The sequence below is a fragment of the Meriones unguiculatus genome, chromosome 17, assembly GCF_030254825.1.
Source record: "Meriones unguiculatus strain TT.TT164.6M chromosome 17, Bangor_MerUng_6.1, whole genome shotgun sequence".
NCBI lineage: Eukaryota > Metazoa > Chordata > Mammalia > Rodentia > Muridae > Meriones > Meriones unguiculatus.
In genome coordinates, this window is record NC_083364.1 from 95552742 (window position 1) to 95565062 (window position 12321).

The 12321-nt window shown below is 54.3% G+C and overlaps 1 protein-coding gene across 4 annotated transcripts in view; it reads left to right on the forward strand.

Annotated features, from left to right (window-relative positions):
* Positions 1-12321, forward strand: part of Dop1b (DOP1 leucine zipper like protein B) — a 90270-nt gene that overhangs the window by 31864 nt on the left and 46085 nt on the right. For all 4 annotated transcript variants that reach the window (XR_009587051.1, XM_060370762.1, XM_060370761.1 and 1 more), the window contains 8 exons: positions 288-397; positions 846-960; positions 4032-4152; positions 5584-5703; positions 7617-7719; positions 8313-8504; positions 9879-10551; positions 11651-11922. Coding sequence is in view for 3 of the 4 variants with exons in the window: in XM_060370762.1 (XP_060226745.1) it covers positions 288-397; positions 846-960; positions 4032-4152; positions 5584-5703; positions 7617-7719; positions 8313-8504; positions 9879-10551; positions 11651-11922 (1706 nt within the window). In the remaining variant the exon portion in view is untranslated. The remainder of the gene's footprint in view (positions 1-287; positions 398-845; positions 961-4031; positions 4153-5583; positions 5704-7616; positions 7720-8312; positions 8505-9878; positions 10552-11650; positions 11923-12321) is intronic.

Here is a 12321-nt window from a genome sequence, read left to right on the forward strand (position 1 = left end):
GTTTCAGTTCCAGGACAAGTAAGCCATGACCTGAAAACGCCTCTGTCCCATGCTTACACGCATGCTGCACCGGAAGGGCGGTGTGCGATTGGCACAGTGAATTGATTCTTGCCCGGCTCGAGGAGGGCGAGTTGGGTGAGGAGGGCAGCCACCAAATGATGTGAGGCTGGGCTCTTCTGTCAAAGGAACCGTGTTTATTAAAATACTGCAGCACGAGGGCTTTGCACAGTATGGTATCCCTATAAAACACAGGATCTTTTTACAGCCTGTTGCTTATTCTTTCATAGGTTCAGACATTAAAGGAAATACTGTTGTGCCAGAATCTAAACTCTCAACTTCTTATGAAGACCAGTCCTCATACTTTTTTGATAAATACTCCAAGGATCTTTTAGTTGAGGTAAGAACATTGCCGAAAATGGAAATGTCCTGACCACAATCAGGACATTATAGTCTCTCTTCTTTCTGGTTTTTGGCCCCTCTGGTTTGGTTTGGTTTGATTTTTCTTGGTGGTGTTGGTGTTTTTTTAAGTTGAGGTCTCACATTTCTCACATTGGCCCCAATCTCACTGTGTAGCCTAGGATGCCCGTGAACTCCCAGTCCTCCTGTTTCTATCTCTGAAGGGCTGAGAACACAGGTGTGTGCCAGGTGTTTGCCTTCTGTGGTGCCAGGGCTTGAACCCAGGACCTCATGCATGCTAGGCCCATCCCTAGCTTCCTGTCATAGTTCTTCAACGCCAAAACAGTCACGGTGTGATCCCAGAGCGTCGCACACGCGCTGTGGGGCTGGTCTTCAATGTCCCCGCCACGTACGGCATCCTAACGTGTGCTTTGTGGACACACACACAGGCTCTGGCCGAGATCCTGCACCAGAAGCTCTTAGCGGCTGACACAGAAGAGCGCCATCATGCTTACCTGAAGCCTTTCCGAATCCTCCTCAGCCTGCTGGACAAGCCAGAAATAGGTAGGGTGTGTATCAGCTGTTTCCAGAGGGTTTGCATAGGACGCAGTCAACACCAAAAGCTTGAAAGTCTTGAGAGCATACGCCTCAGTTTCCTGGCTCTGCACCGTGGGCTCCTGCTGTGGGGGCGTGTGCCTGCAGAGCCCCCGCCTCGCCCCCACTGTCCGAGGGTGCTCACTCCCAGGTCGGAACTGCTAGTTCGCCTTGCTTTATAACTGTTGCTCCTGAACTTTTGATTTGTGACCCTGAGTGAGCCGCTCCTCTGTAAAATGACGTTTTACCAGAGAATGAAAAAGGTTGAGTTAGACTCTGCTTCTTAGAGGCTCCCGTTTACACATACACCATGACCCCTGACCCCTCTTGCACACACTGTGCTCCCTTGAATCTGTGGAGGGAAGTGACCTCTGTACCTCTTCACTATTTGATCTGACGTCACCAGAGCTCCATTACAGGACAGAGAGCCACCCCGATCCCTCCATTGCACGCAAGCTCAAGGGTATTGTCTGAGACCAGGGTTTGTGCCTCTCTGGCTCACATAAAGAGCGAGGCATTCTTGAGGCACGTGTCTCTGAGCAGAGCTGGGCCCTCTGTCCTCATCTGAGTTTGGCACTGAGCATCTGTTGTGTGGTGGGGATGGCATGAGCTCTCGGGTGGCGAGAGAAGGCAGTGGTGGCTTGTCAAGGAGGAGGGGCACCCCAGGTGCTGGGATGTTGTGTGTGTGTGTGTGCTTTGGCTTTTTGAGTTATTACCCTTCAGGCTGGCCCGGAACTGTTTATGTAGCCAGCCGGCCTTGAATCCACTGTCTCCTGCCTCTGCGGGCAAAGTCCTGGAAGTATAGACATTGTGGTTTTCTAAAAATGATTACATGTACTACATGCTGTGTGTGCACATGCCCTCGTGTGCTCATGTACCACGGTGTACGTGTTGAGGTCAGAGGACAGCTTTCAGGAGCCAGCTCTCTACCGTATGGATCCCAGGAGTAGCTCCAGCTGTTAGTCATGGTGGAAGATTTCTTCACGCACCGAACCCTGCCTGCAGGTTTTCCCAGAAGTTGCTTCATTCCCGGTGACTTGCAGGCATTGGTGTCTCCACACCTCCGATCTGGAGGTGGGACCTCTTGTGAAGCCCACTTCATTTGCCGGAGGTCACCCAGTGCCGAGGCCTTCCTTTCCAGGGAGCGCTGCTGGCCGGATAGTGCTGAGCACAGCTGCCCTGGAGGCGGGTCACGTAGCAAGATCTCTGCTGAGCCTCGCAGCCCCTAGTGCACCCTTCTTCCTAAAAGCACCTTGCTGGGCTCAGAGTCTGTGTTCCTTCCCTCCCACCTCCATCCACCACAGTGGCTCAAAATAGATTTCCCTGTACTTGGAGGTAACTCCAACTCTGAAAAGTCAGGCGCCAGCCTAGCAAACGAACCGCCTGGTGTTAGTGTGTTGGGTGCTTGCTTGTGGCTTGGGGAGGCACTTGGAAGAGAAGTAGGACTTAGCATTAGGTGCACGCTTTGTGTCAGAGCTTTGTGGAGAGCCAAGTAAGCTTGCAGCTGCCAGGCTGCAGGTCCTGCTCTCTGGAAGAGGGAGAACGCTTCTCCTCACGTGGAGTGACTAAGTGTGCTCTTCTGCTGCTGTGTTGTCTGAGGGATGTGTGCAGAGGGAGACAGGACCTGATTATACAGACACAGGAGCACAGGGCAGTCAGTCCCCGTGGCCTAAGTCCTGCCCATTCTTCAGCAGTTGGCCTTTCGGCATGCCTCGCCCCGCTTGGAAAAGGAGCCAGACTGCCTGTGGAGAAAGCATTCGCTCCCTCCCAGTGCACAAAACCCACAGCGCTTATGGAAAGCGTTCTCAGAGGCGGGCTGGGATTCTGTGAGGTGACAAAGGTTACAGCGATGTGGGGCTCAGAGAATGGCTCAGTGGTGGAGCGGTGGCTCGGTGAGGTCACATTTTGGTCACATCACTGAGAAACCCATGAAGCATGAATGTGCTGTTGCCATCTGCACAGCATAAAGGCCTCGTTTTCCTCTGCTGAGAGTAGGTGTGCTCTCATCCCTCTGGAGATGCTCAGAAGGCAGCTCTGAGAACTCCTGCCCTGTGCTCCACCCAGTGGGCCAGAAGCTGGGCTGACACGAGGCTGGTATGGCTCCTCATGAGGGTTTAGAATTAACGTTGTTTTGTGTTCTGGCTCTTGGTTGAAGAGCTTCGAGGTTGCTCTTCTGTGTGAATGATTCTAGTGAGTTTGGCCAGGCAGTTTGCAGGGTTGGCCCGGGGAGCATTCAGCGGCCTTCACCAGGGGGTCAGCTTGGGTACCCTGCTCCGGCCTTCACCAGGGGGCTCAGCTTGGGCACTCTGCTCCGGCCTTCACCAGGGGGCTCAGCTTGGGCACCCTGCTCTGGCCTTCACCAGGGGGTCAGCTTGGGCACCCTTTTCTGGCTTTCACCAGGGGGTCAGCTTGGGCAAGCTGTTCTGGCCTTCACCAGGGGGTCAGCTTGGGCACCCTGTTCTGGCCTTCACCAGGGGGCTCAGCTTGGGCACCCTGTTCTGGCCTTCACCAGGGGGTCAGCTTGGGCACCCTGCTCCACCCTGTGTGCTTTGTCGCCTCTGTGGTCAGGACTGCAGCACAGCCCTGCCTGTGTGGCCGGGGGAGGGGCTCTGTCTGAGCCCGTTGTCTCACACATAGCGAGCTGTGCAGTCGTGTTGGCTGCTCTCCCGGAGGGTGTTCCCACTGCTGGTGCTGTCCTCACCCGTGGTGACGTCTGTGCATCCTGAAGGCCCATGTGTGTAGGCAGCCCTCGTGTCTTCATGTTGGTCTGAGATTTGAGGGTTAAGGCTTGGGGGTGTGGCTCTGTTGGTAGAGTGCCAGCCTGGCGTGCAGGACGCAGTAGATTCCACCTGGATTCTTGCTGCACAAACTGGGCATGGTGACATCCCGGGAGGTAGAGACGGGAGGAATAGAAGTCACAGTAATCCTTGGCTATGTAGAGAGTTTGAGGGCATCCTGGGCTAAAGACTGTGTCTCAAAACAAAAATCAGATGTTTGAGTCTATTATTAGTCACTCTCTAACTGTTTTCTATTGATTTCAGGACCTCAAGTGGTTGAGAATTTATTTCTGGAAGTCATCAGGGCCTTTTATTCTTACTGTCATGATGTCCTTGGCTCTGACCTTAAACTCAGCTACACCCAGAGCGGGAATCTGCTCACCAGGTAGGAGCAGATTGGCCTCTGCGGTCCTTCTCCTTCACACACTGGCCTCTGTGGTCCTTCTCCCCTGGTCTTCAGCATGAATGTGAAGTGCTGGGGAGGGCGGCCAGCCCCCACTGGCAGCTCCACCCTTAGCGGTGTGGGAAGAGCTTGGTCTGACCCCTTCCAGGCTTGCCATAGCGGGCATTACTGACCAAGCATGAAAGTCAGTCAGCAAAGGCAGCTTGATCTGTTGTACAGGAGTGCTGCGGCTCAGGGAGGAAGTTCAGGGAGGAGAGACAAGCGGCCGAGGGCAGGATGTCTTCAGGAGCAGTTAGTTCAGAGTGAACCATCAGTTCAAGTCATCCTTGGCTACATAGCGAGTTTGAGGCCAGCCTGGGCCACTTGAGACCTTGTCAATAACAAACAAATAAATAGGCAAGCTGCCTCTTTACACTTCACCACCGTTAAACACTTGCTTTCTGCCTGGATTGGGAGTGTATATACAAAACTTTATTCTCATATTCTTATTGGGTTTATTTGTGGTAAATGTCCTGAGAAGTCTGTTGTGGTAGTTCTTTTCTCTCAAAAAAATAAGAGGGTTTTTTTTTTTTTTTTAATACAAAAGCAATAGATTAGGCTGATATTTGAAGATGTCAAGCAAACAAAGGCATTGCCTTCCATAATCCTCCGTCCTTCAAGGAAAACTGAACAGTTCCCACTTCTCTCCAGGTCCTCCTGCCTGCTTAAACACGTTACTCACCTTCCAGCCCAAGGCAGAGGGCGTGGCTCTTTGTGCACAGCTGTGGCGAATGTGCCTCCTTTTCCATGGAATGTGATTATCTGAGCTCCCTTGGCAGGCACTTGTTAAATGGTCGTGGATCTTTGTGCACCCACTGGGGGATTTCTGTAGCGTTCCCCAGCGTGCTTTCCTTAGCTGCAGAGTGTGTAAAACCTTAGCGCTTTGCTAGGTGTGTATCTTGGTGGCTGAACGCTTGGCTGCTCTGTCCCCAGCATTGTAGTAAGTAAATACGTAAAGCTGTAGCCAGATCTCCCCGCTGAACCGACAGTTGGGGCAGTGGCCTGGGGTACCCATGCCCAATGTCATTTTCTCTCCACCATAACTCATGCCCGTTTCTAAGAGGCTGCATCAGTGAGAACACTGTTTAGCAGGGAGTTGTTCTCGTCAGGGCCATGGCTGCTGGCAGGCTGCCCGTGCTCGGGCAGGCAACTGGACTCCTGGTTATTTATGAGAAGAGGGAAAAGATACGTGAAGGTGGGAGGGGCCTGTTAGGGGCAGGAGGAGTCGGGGTAGCTTTGACTGTGTAGGGATGAAAATGTTCTAAAGGCTGATGTGTGGGAGCACGGGCACTGTGGAATACTCTCGGTAGGTCGGAGGCTGAGAGCAGAGCCACATCACCCTCAGTGCGCTCAGCTGCTCCGTCCTCTGCACAGCACCATCAAGGAAAACAGGCACGCCTCCGAGATCGTGAAAACCGTCAACCTGCTGGTGTCATCCCTCAGCACGGACTTCCTGTGGGATTACATGGCACGTCGTTTCGAGGCGTGCTTCAGGTGAGCTTGCAGATGAGGGATGTGTGAGCGTGGAGCTGCCTCCGTGGCCGCAGGGAGGGTCGGGCTCTCCCATGCTTCACAGTCCAGTGGACACAGGCCGGGCAGAGCCTGTGTCTCAGGGTCCTGAGCCACCTCAAGGCGAGAAGCCCTGCCCATGCTCTCTGGCACACCCCACGCCTCCCCTGCAAGCCTGTGCCTGACTCAGCGGTCTCCACGGCGGAGCTTGTACGCGTCACTCTGAAACCCATCCTGAAGTTAGTGTGTGGTGATAAGAGTGCCCGTGCTCATGTTTTAAGCTGTTGTGGGAAGCTTTGTGCCACTGGTAAATCCTTCGTGGACCCCCGACTCCCACCTGAGGAGCCTGGGGCTGTGATAGAAGCTTCTTCTCGTGTAAACTTTGACCATGTGTGTCGCTAGGCTATAGAGCCCAGAGACAGGAAGGGCCTTCTCCAGCATTGCAGGGCAGACCAGTAACAGCCAACATCAGAAGCCAGCCGCGCCCGCCCTGGGAGTCTGACCCCTCGAGTGCTGCTTAGTGCCCCTCTATACCCTGAAACCAGGCGCACATGGCTTTCCTCTCTGCTGAGGTATGGCCGCTGCACCCAGAGTCAGGGCAGTGGAGGGCAGAGTATGCTGTGGTCGTAGGACTCATTTCTTCGTTCTTTTCAGCATTAGAATCAGACTCAAGAGCTTGTGCTCTGCCACTAGGCCACATCCCTGCCCTTGTTTATTTTGAAACATGGTCTCACTGTGTAGCATGGAATTCACTCTGTAGACCAGGCTGGCCTCGAACTCACAGAGATCTGCCTGCCTCTGCCTCCTGAGTGCTGGGATTAATGGTGTGCGCCGCCACTGCCTGGCCTGCTTCATCCTCTTAAATATTTCAGATTTCAGGCTGTATTACTGGCCTGGGCTAGTTATTTTATCAATCGTGTGTTTATGTACAGGCGTGTGTGTGTGTGTGTGTGTGTGTGTGTTTATGTGCCTAGGTATGTGTGTCAGGTGCTGTGTGGCTGTCAGAGTACAGTTTGGTGTGGTCCTCTCCGCTTCTGCAGCAGAGGTCTGTTTTGTGTTGGTTGCTGCTGCTCCAAGCTTATCTGCCCAGGAGCTTCCAGAGATGCTCCTGCCGCCTCCTCCCTTCTCCCTGTAGGAACCCTGGGATTATAGACGCACATCACTGCATCTGGGTTTATGTGGGTTCTGGGGACTCAAACTTGGGTCCTCAAGAATTAGTTGATTTTCTATTGTTGTGCTACGCTGACTGAAAGCAGGTTCTGGGAGAGTTTATTTTAGGTTTCCAGAGGGTGAGAAGCCAACATGGTCAGGAGGCGTGGCAGCGAGCGGCCATGCTGGCAGGACAGGATGCAGAGAGCCCACATCTCAAAGCACAGGCACAGATCAGAGAGAGCTGGAAGTGGAAGGAGGCCTTAAGCTCTCAGGGTGTCACACTCAGTGTTGTTCTCCCCAGGCTGGGCCGGGTGCTGCAGCCTCCCCAAAGATCCACAAACACAGCCACCAGCTGGGGCCGCGTGTTCACATGTCTGAGACTGTGGGAGGCGTCTCATTGACACTACTGTTTATTCGGAAACAGACACTGGACTCCAGAGACAGCATCTGGCAGTACATCCCAGTGGAGCTGGCTGTGCTCCTGCAGGCGCCTCACAGCCCAGAGCCTGCGACCTCACAGGCATCGCTTGGAGGGGGCTCAAAAAGTAAAGCATAACCTCAGCACTCAGCAGGTGGATCTCTATGAGTTCGAGGCCAGCCTGGTCTACAGAGCAAGTTTCAGGACAGCCAGGGGTACACAGAGAAAGAAACCCTGTCTGGAAAAACCAAAAAGAAAGACAAAGACGTGATGTTTGCTGTGACTCAATGGTAGAGAGGGTTGATTCTTTCTCCTGTGGTTAACGCAGGCCAGTGAAGCAGCCCGCAGCGATTGCAGAAGCCATCAGCCCTCCCCCCACCGTCTCCGAGCTCTGCACCCTCCTCGTGTTCCTCCTGGACGTGATTCCCTTGGTGAGCCTGGGCCCTTGCTCTGGATTTGCTCTCGCTGTGCCGTCACGGTGTTGGTTAACCCTGCGTTTATGAGTGGCTCTGCACGCACGCACTGTCTCCAGGTGTGCTGTCTTGGAGTGTGAGTCTCACACTTGTTTCTCGTGATGGGACCCACCCAGGGCCCCCCCGCTCCCAAGCACAGGGTGGCCACTGAGCTGTGCCCCAGCCTTCTCACAGGTTTGCTGGTCGGTTGGTTTGCTTCTTGTTTTTTGTTGTGTTTTAGTTTTGTTCAAGACCGGTTTCTTTAATCCTGAGTGCTGGGGTTAAAGGTGTGTGCCACCACAGCTGGCTCGTTTTTGCTGCTTTATTTGAAGGGTTTAACTTCTGGGACTGGTAGCAGGCTGAGCTAAAGTATGGAAATCAGATGACAGACGGACTGGGGCTTCAGTTTTAGTAAAACAGACTCTAAAACCAGAACAGTCTGAGGTGCTTGCCTTCCTTGTCTGGCCAGCCATGGTTGGCAGCTGGTGCTTTCCCTGTGTGTCCAGCCACTGTCAGTACTGGTGCTTTCCCTGTGTGGCCGCCATGTCAGTAACGGGTGCTTCTGTTTGCAGGAACTCTACTCAGAGGTGCAGACTCAGTACCTCCCACAGGTGCTTGGCTGCCTGCTGCAGCCTCTCGCTGAGGAGGTGGAGACCCTGAGCCTACCTGAGCTCACACATGCCTTGAAGACATGTTTCAAGGTGCTCAGCAAAGTCCAGATGCCGCCCTCCTACATGGACATGGAGCCCACCAGTGGGAACTCGGTATGTGCTCCAGGCCCGAGGCACTCTGGGTGCCCCTGAGGGTGGGAGGAACTTGGCGTGCAGAGCCGTGTGGGCGGGAAGGTGTGTGGGCACTGTGTGCGGGACTCTTGCGGCCTCCTTTCCGCTGCTCCCTCACCACCATGCCACCATGACCGGCTAGACAGTGCTGAGAATCACAGGTAACCCTTTCATTGTGTGTGTACGCATGGGATTAGACTCAGGTAAAATGCAAATCAGAGGTGGTCCTGAATTGGCAGGTGGCTTCAATACCAGATAGCAGTGTTCTCAATTTGGAGCTCAAGGGTGTTTCTCCCAGTGCAATGTGAATAAAAAATCTGCCCCAGACCCCTTTGCAACCTTCTCCTGGCCTTGTTGGCCATCTGTGCTACTTCAGGCTTGTCAGAATCTACCACCCCCACCCCAACACACAGTGTCCTGTGTATGTGAGTCTGTGCCTAAATCCCCTTCCCTCTTATGAAAACACTGCCTGTTTGGATTTACGCTGCCAGATGCCCCCACTTCCCAGCTGCTAAGAGCCTTTCCTCAGATAAGGCCTTGAGCACCAGGCTCGGGCACGCGCCGTGGCCTGTGCTGTGCAGTCGCTGCCCACCCTTTTTGGCTGCAGGGTGGAGCACGCTTGCATGTTTGGGGTGGTGGCGCCTCCCTGTGCGGACCAGTGCTGTAACTCTTTCCCGTGACTGTTTAGCTCTCTCGGTTTTCGCTGTTGAGGCTCGCCGTCAGCGCCCTCATACAGCAAGTAGGCGGGTCCCACCATCCTTGAGGGGTGCTGAAGGACTTGATTGCTTCTTTGAAACTGTGAGGTGCTGCCACAGCAGCCCAACAGCTCAAGGGGAGCACTGAGGCAGATTGCTTTTAGAGGTGAGAGTTCTCAGAGACATTGTTAATGCTGTAGACAGATGGGTGGACCGCAGCGTGGCGGGGGCCGGGGGATAATGCAGAGTGGCCGCCCCTTCTTTGTTCTCACTGGAAAGTGGATGGGAAGGGGATGAAAGGATCCTGGGTGGGTGGTGGGTTGGGTTTTATGTTTGTTTCAAGACAGGGTTCCTCTGTATAGACCAGATAGGCCTTGAACTCACAGAGGCCTGCCTCTGCCTCCCTAGTGCCACCACACATGGCTGCAAAAGCTCCCAGTTTTAGCCCGCAGTTGACCACCGCCAGAGGTACTAATGAGTGGCCAGGGAGAGAATGTCTAAGTGTGTTTCCAAGCTGGCCATTACTGGGAGGTGGGGCCGGTAGGGCAGGGAAGGCAGGAGCAACCGCAGTGCTGGATTCCCTGCGGTTCCCACCATCATCATGGTTTAACCACAGTGGAGAGCAGAGAAGGATGAGATGCGGGATTTCCTTATCTTCCAGAGTCCAGTAAAAGGAGAAACCGTTAGCATGGTTTTGGAAACGAAGACCATGGTTGCAGGGGAGGAAGAGCCTTCCTTCCACCCACTGAAATCTGAAGACAGTGGGATCGGGCTCAGCGCCTCATCGCCAGAGCTCTCTGAGCACCTAAGGGTGCCTCGGGTGTCTGCAGAAAGAGACGACGTCTGGAAGAAAGATGGAAGCATGCAGAGGACGTTTCTCTGTATCCAGGAGCTCATTGCCAACTTTGCCAGCAAGAACATTTTTGCAGCATCGCTGACGGGCTCTGGAGAAGAAAGCAAGGCTGAGGAGCATCCAGGGAAGAGCAGCAAGACACAGAGCCCCGAGCACTCAGGCAGGAAGAGCTCCTGGGAGCCCAAGCCCAAGAGTGTGCCCCAGTTTAAACAGGTGCTTTCGGACTTGTTCACGGTGCGCGGGTCCGCCTTCAAGGCCAAGAGGTCAGAGTCGCTGTCCTCTGTGCCCAGCAGCCCGCAAAGAAAAGCACAAACAGAGTGGGACCTCGACCAGGCGGCCATAGAGTTGGTGGGCGCCAAGGAGGACTGTAGGGAGGCCTTTGCCGCCGCCTGCCACCTGCTGCTGGACTGCGCCACCTTCCCTGTGTACCTGTCCGAGGAGGAGACGGAGCAGCTGTGTGACACACTCTTCCAGACTCCAGGTGAGGGGGAGCCCTCGTGGGGCATGGTTGGTTGGGAAGCCTGCGATAGACTCCATGCTCAACTCCCCGCTGTCGAGCCCACAGGAAAGCCTCCCAGGCCGAATGCTCGGAAATACAAACCTCCTGACACTGGCACCTGATCTGGGGTAATTTTAGATTAGGGGAAATCACCCAGGAAACTCTGCAGACATCCCCAGATCTGAAAACTCTGAGATCAGATACACATTGGACGACAAGCTGCTGGTTAGGGGACTTGAAGCAGCCAGCCCATTTCCCTCCGCAGCCAGCTGCACCAGTGTCACGGTAGCTTGCTGGCTGTGTCCCGCTTCTGACCACTGTCTTTACTCGGTGAATGGCTTTTCTGGGTCTGCCTCTGTAGGCCTGCCTGGCCCTCCTGGAGGGCTGACTCCTGATAGGTAGCCAGTGTGTTCTGAGACATAGCTGTCCATCTGCTGTGACGGCCATCGCAAAGCTGAGTGTTACCACCTCATGGCTCTAGACACCGGAAGCCCCAGAGCGAAGTCTCAGCAGCCACAGTCCATCTGACGGAGACTGGGTACCACCCTCCCAGTGTCTTCCAAGCTCCTGCAGTCTGTGGGTCACAGCAGCATCGCTGTCTGCACAGACTCCTCTAGAGAGGACGCCAGGCGCGGTGCCCTAGAAATACAGTAGTCAAGCTTTTATTACTGTGACAAATTATCTGGCAGCAGTAACCTGAGGGAAGAGAGCTTTATTTCAGCTGAGGATCTCAGGAGTTGTCTCTGGGAAGGGACAGCAGCTGGGACAGCTCCCCCTACAGTGACTGGAGTGGAGGTGGCAGATCAGGCACAGGGAGAAAGACAGCAGAGGCAGCCCCAGGCCTTACCAGGGGCTGACCTACTGACCTGCCTCCAGCTTCCCAGAACAGCACCAGCAGCTGGGAACCAGGACAGTTCAGGTGGACAGAGGTCCACCCTGACGAGGCTGGTCCTAACCTGATTACATCTAGCAAGGCCCTGCTGCCCAGGTGATTCGAGTCACTGGCCAGAGTAGGCACCGTGGCATCCGAATGGGAGACCACGCTCACCTGCTCGCTTCTGTTCTCTGGCTGGCATCCTAGGAGCCAGCGATTGCAGTTTTCCATCCTGGCTGAAATCCCTCATGACAGTTTGCTGCTGCGTGAATGACTGCTCCCTCCAGAACGTAGCCATCGCCACGCTCCTGGAAGTAATCAACCACTCCCAGTCCCTGGCTCTCGTCATTGAGGACAAGATGAAGCGCTACAAAACCTCTGGCAACAACCCATTTTTTGGCAAATTACAGATGGTGACAGTACCTCCCATTGCCCCGGGGATATTGAAAGTCATTGCGGAGAAAACGGACTTCTATCAGGTATGGCTGGCCGGGAAAGTGTGTGGAGGTCAGCGGGCCTTCTCCTCAGACCTGTTTATTGAAAGTTGTCTATTCTGCTTCCGGCCCTTGAATGTGAAGTGCCGTTGGCATGTCTGGCAGTAGTCTCATTCACTCCTCAATAAACAGCATTGAAACACAAAGAGGCTTGTGTAAAGCTTCCAAAAAAAAAAAAAGTCCTCGAGGCTGGCATTACTGGCTGGCAAAGGGGCTGTGCAGGTCCAGTGGCAACCAGGGATGAGGGGTAGGTAGAGGGACCTGGGACTGTGTGATCTGTCTCCTGATCCCAGCCCCTGGCAGTTTGTGCCCTCAGCAGGCCAGTAGCCTCTGGTCTCTCGGCATGTAGCTTTCGCCCCACAATCTGACAGAGTTGGTGGGTCA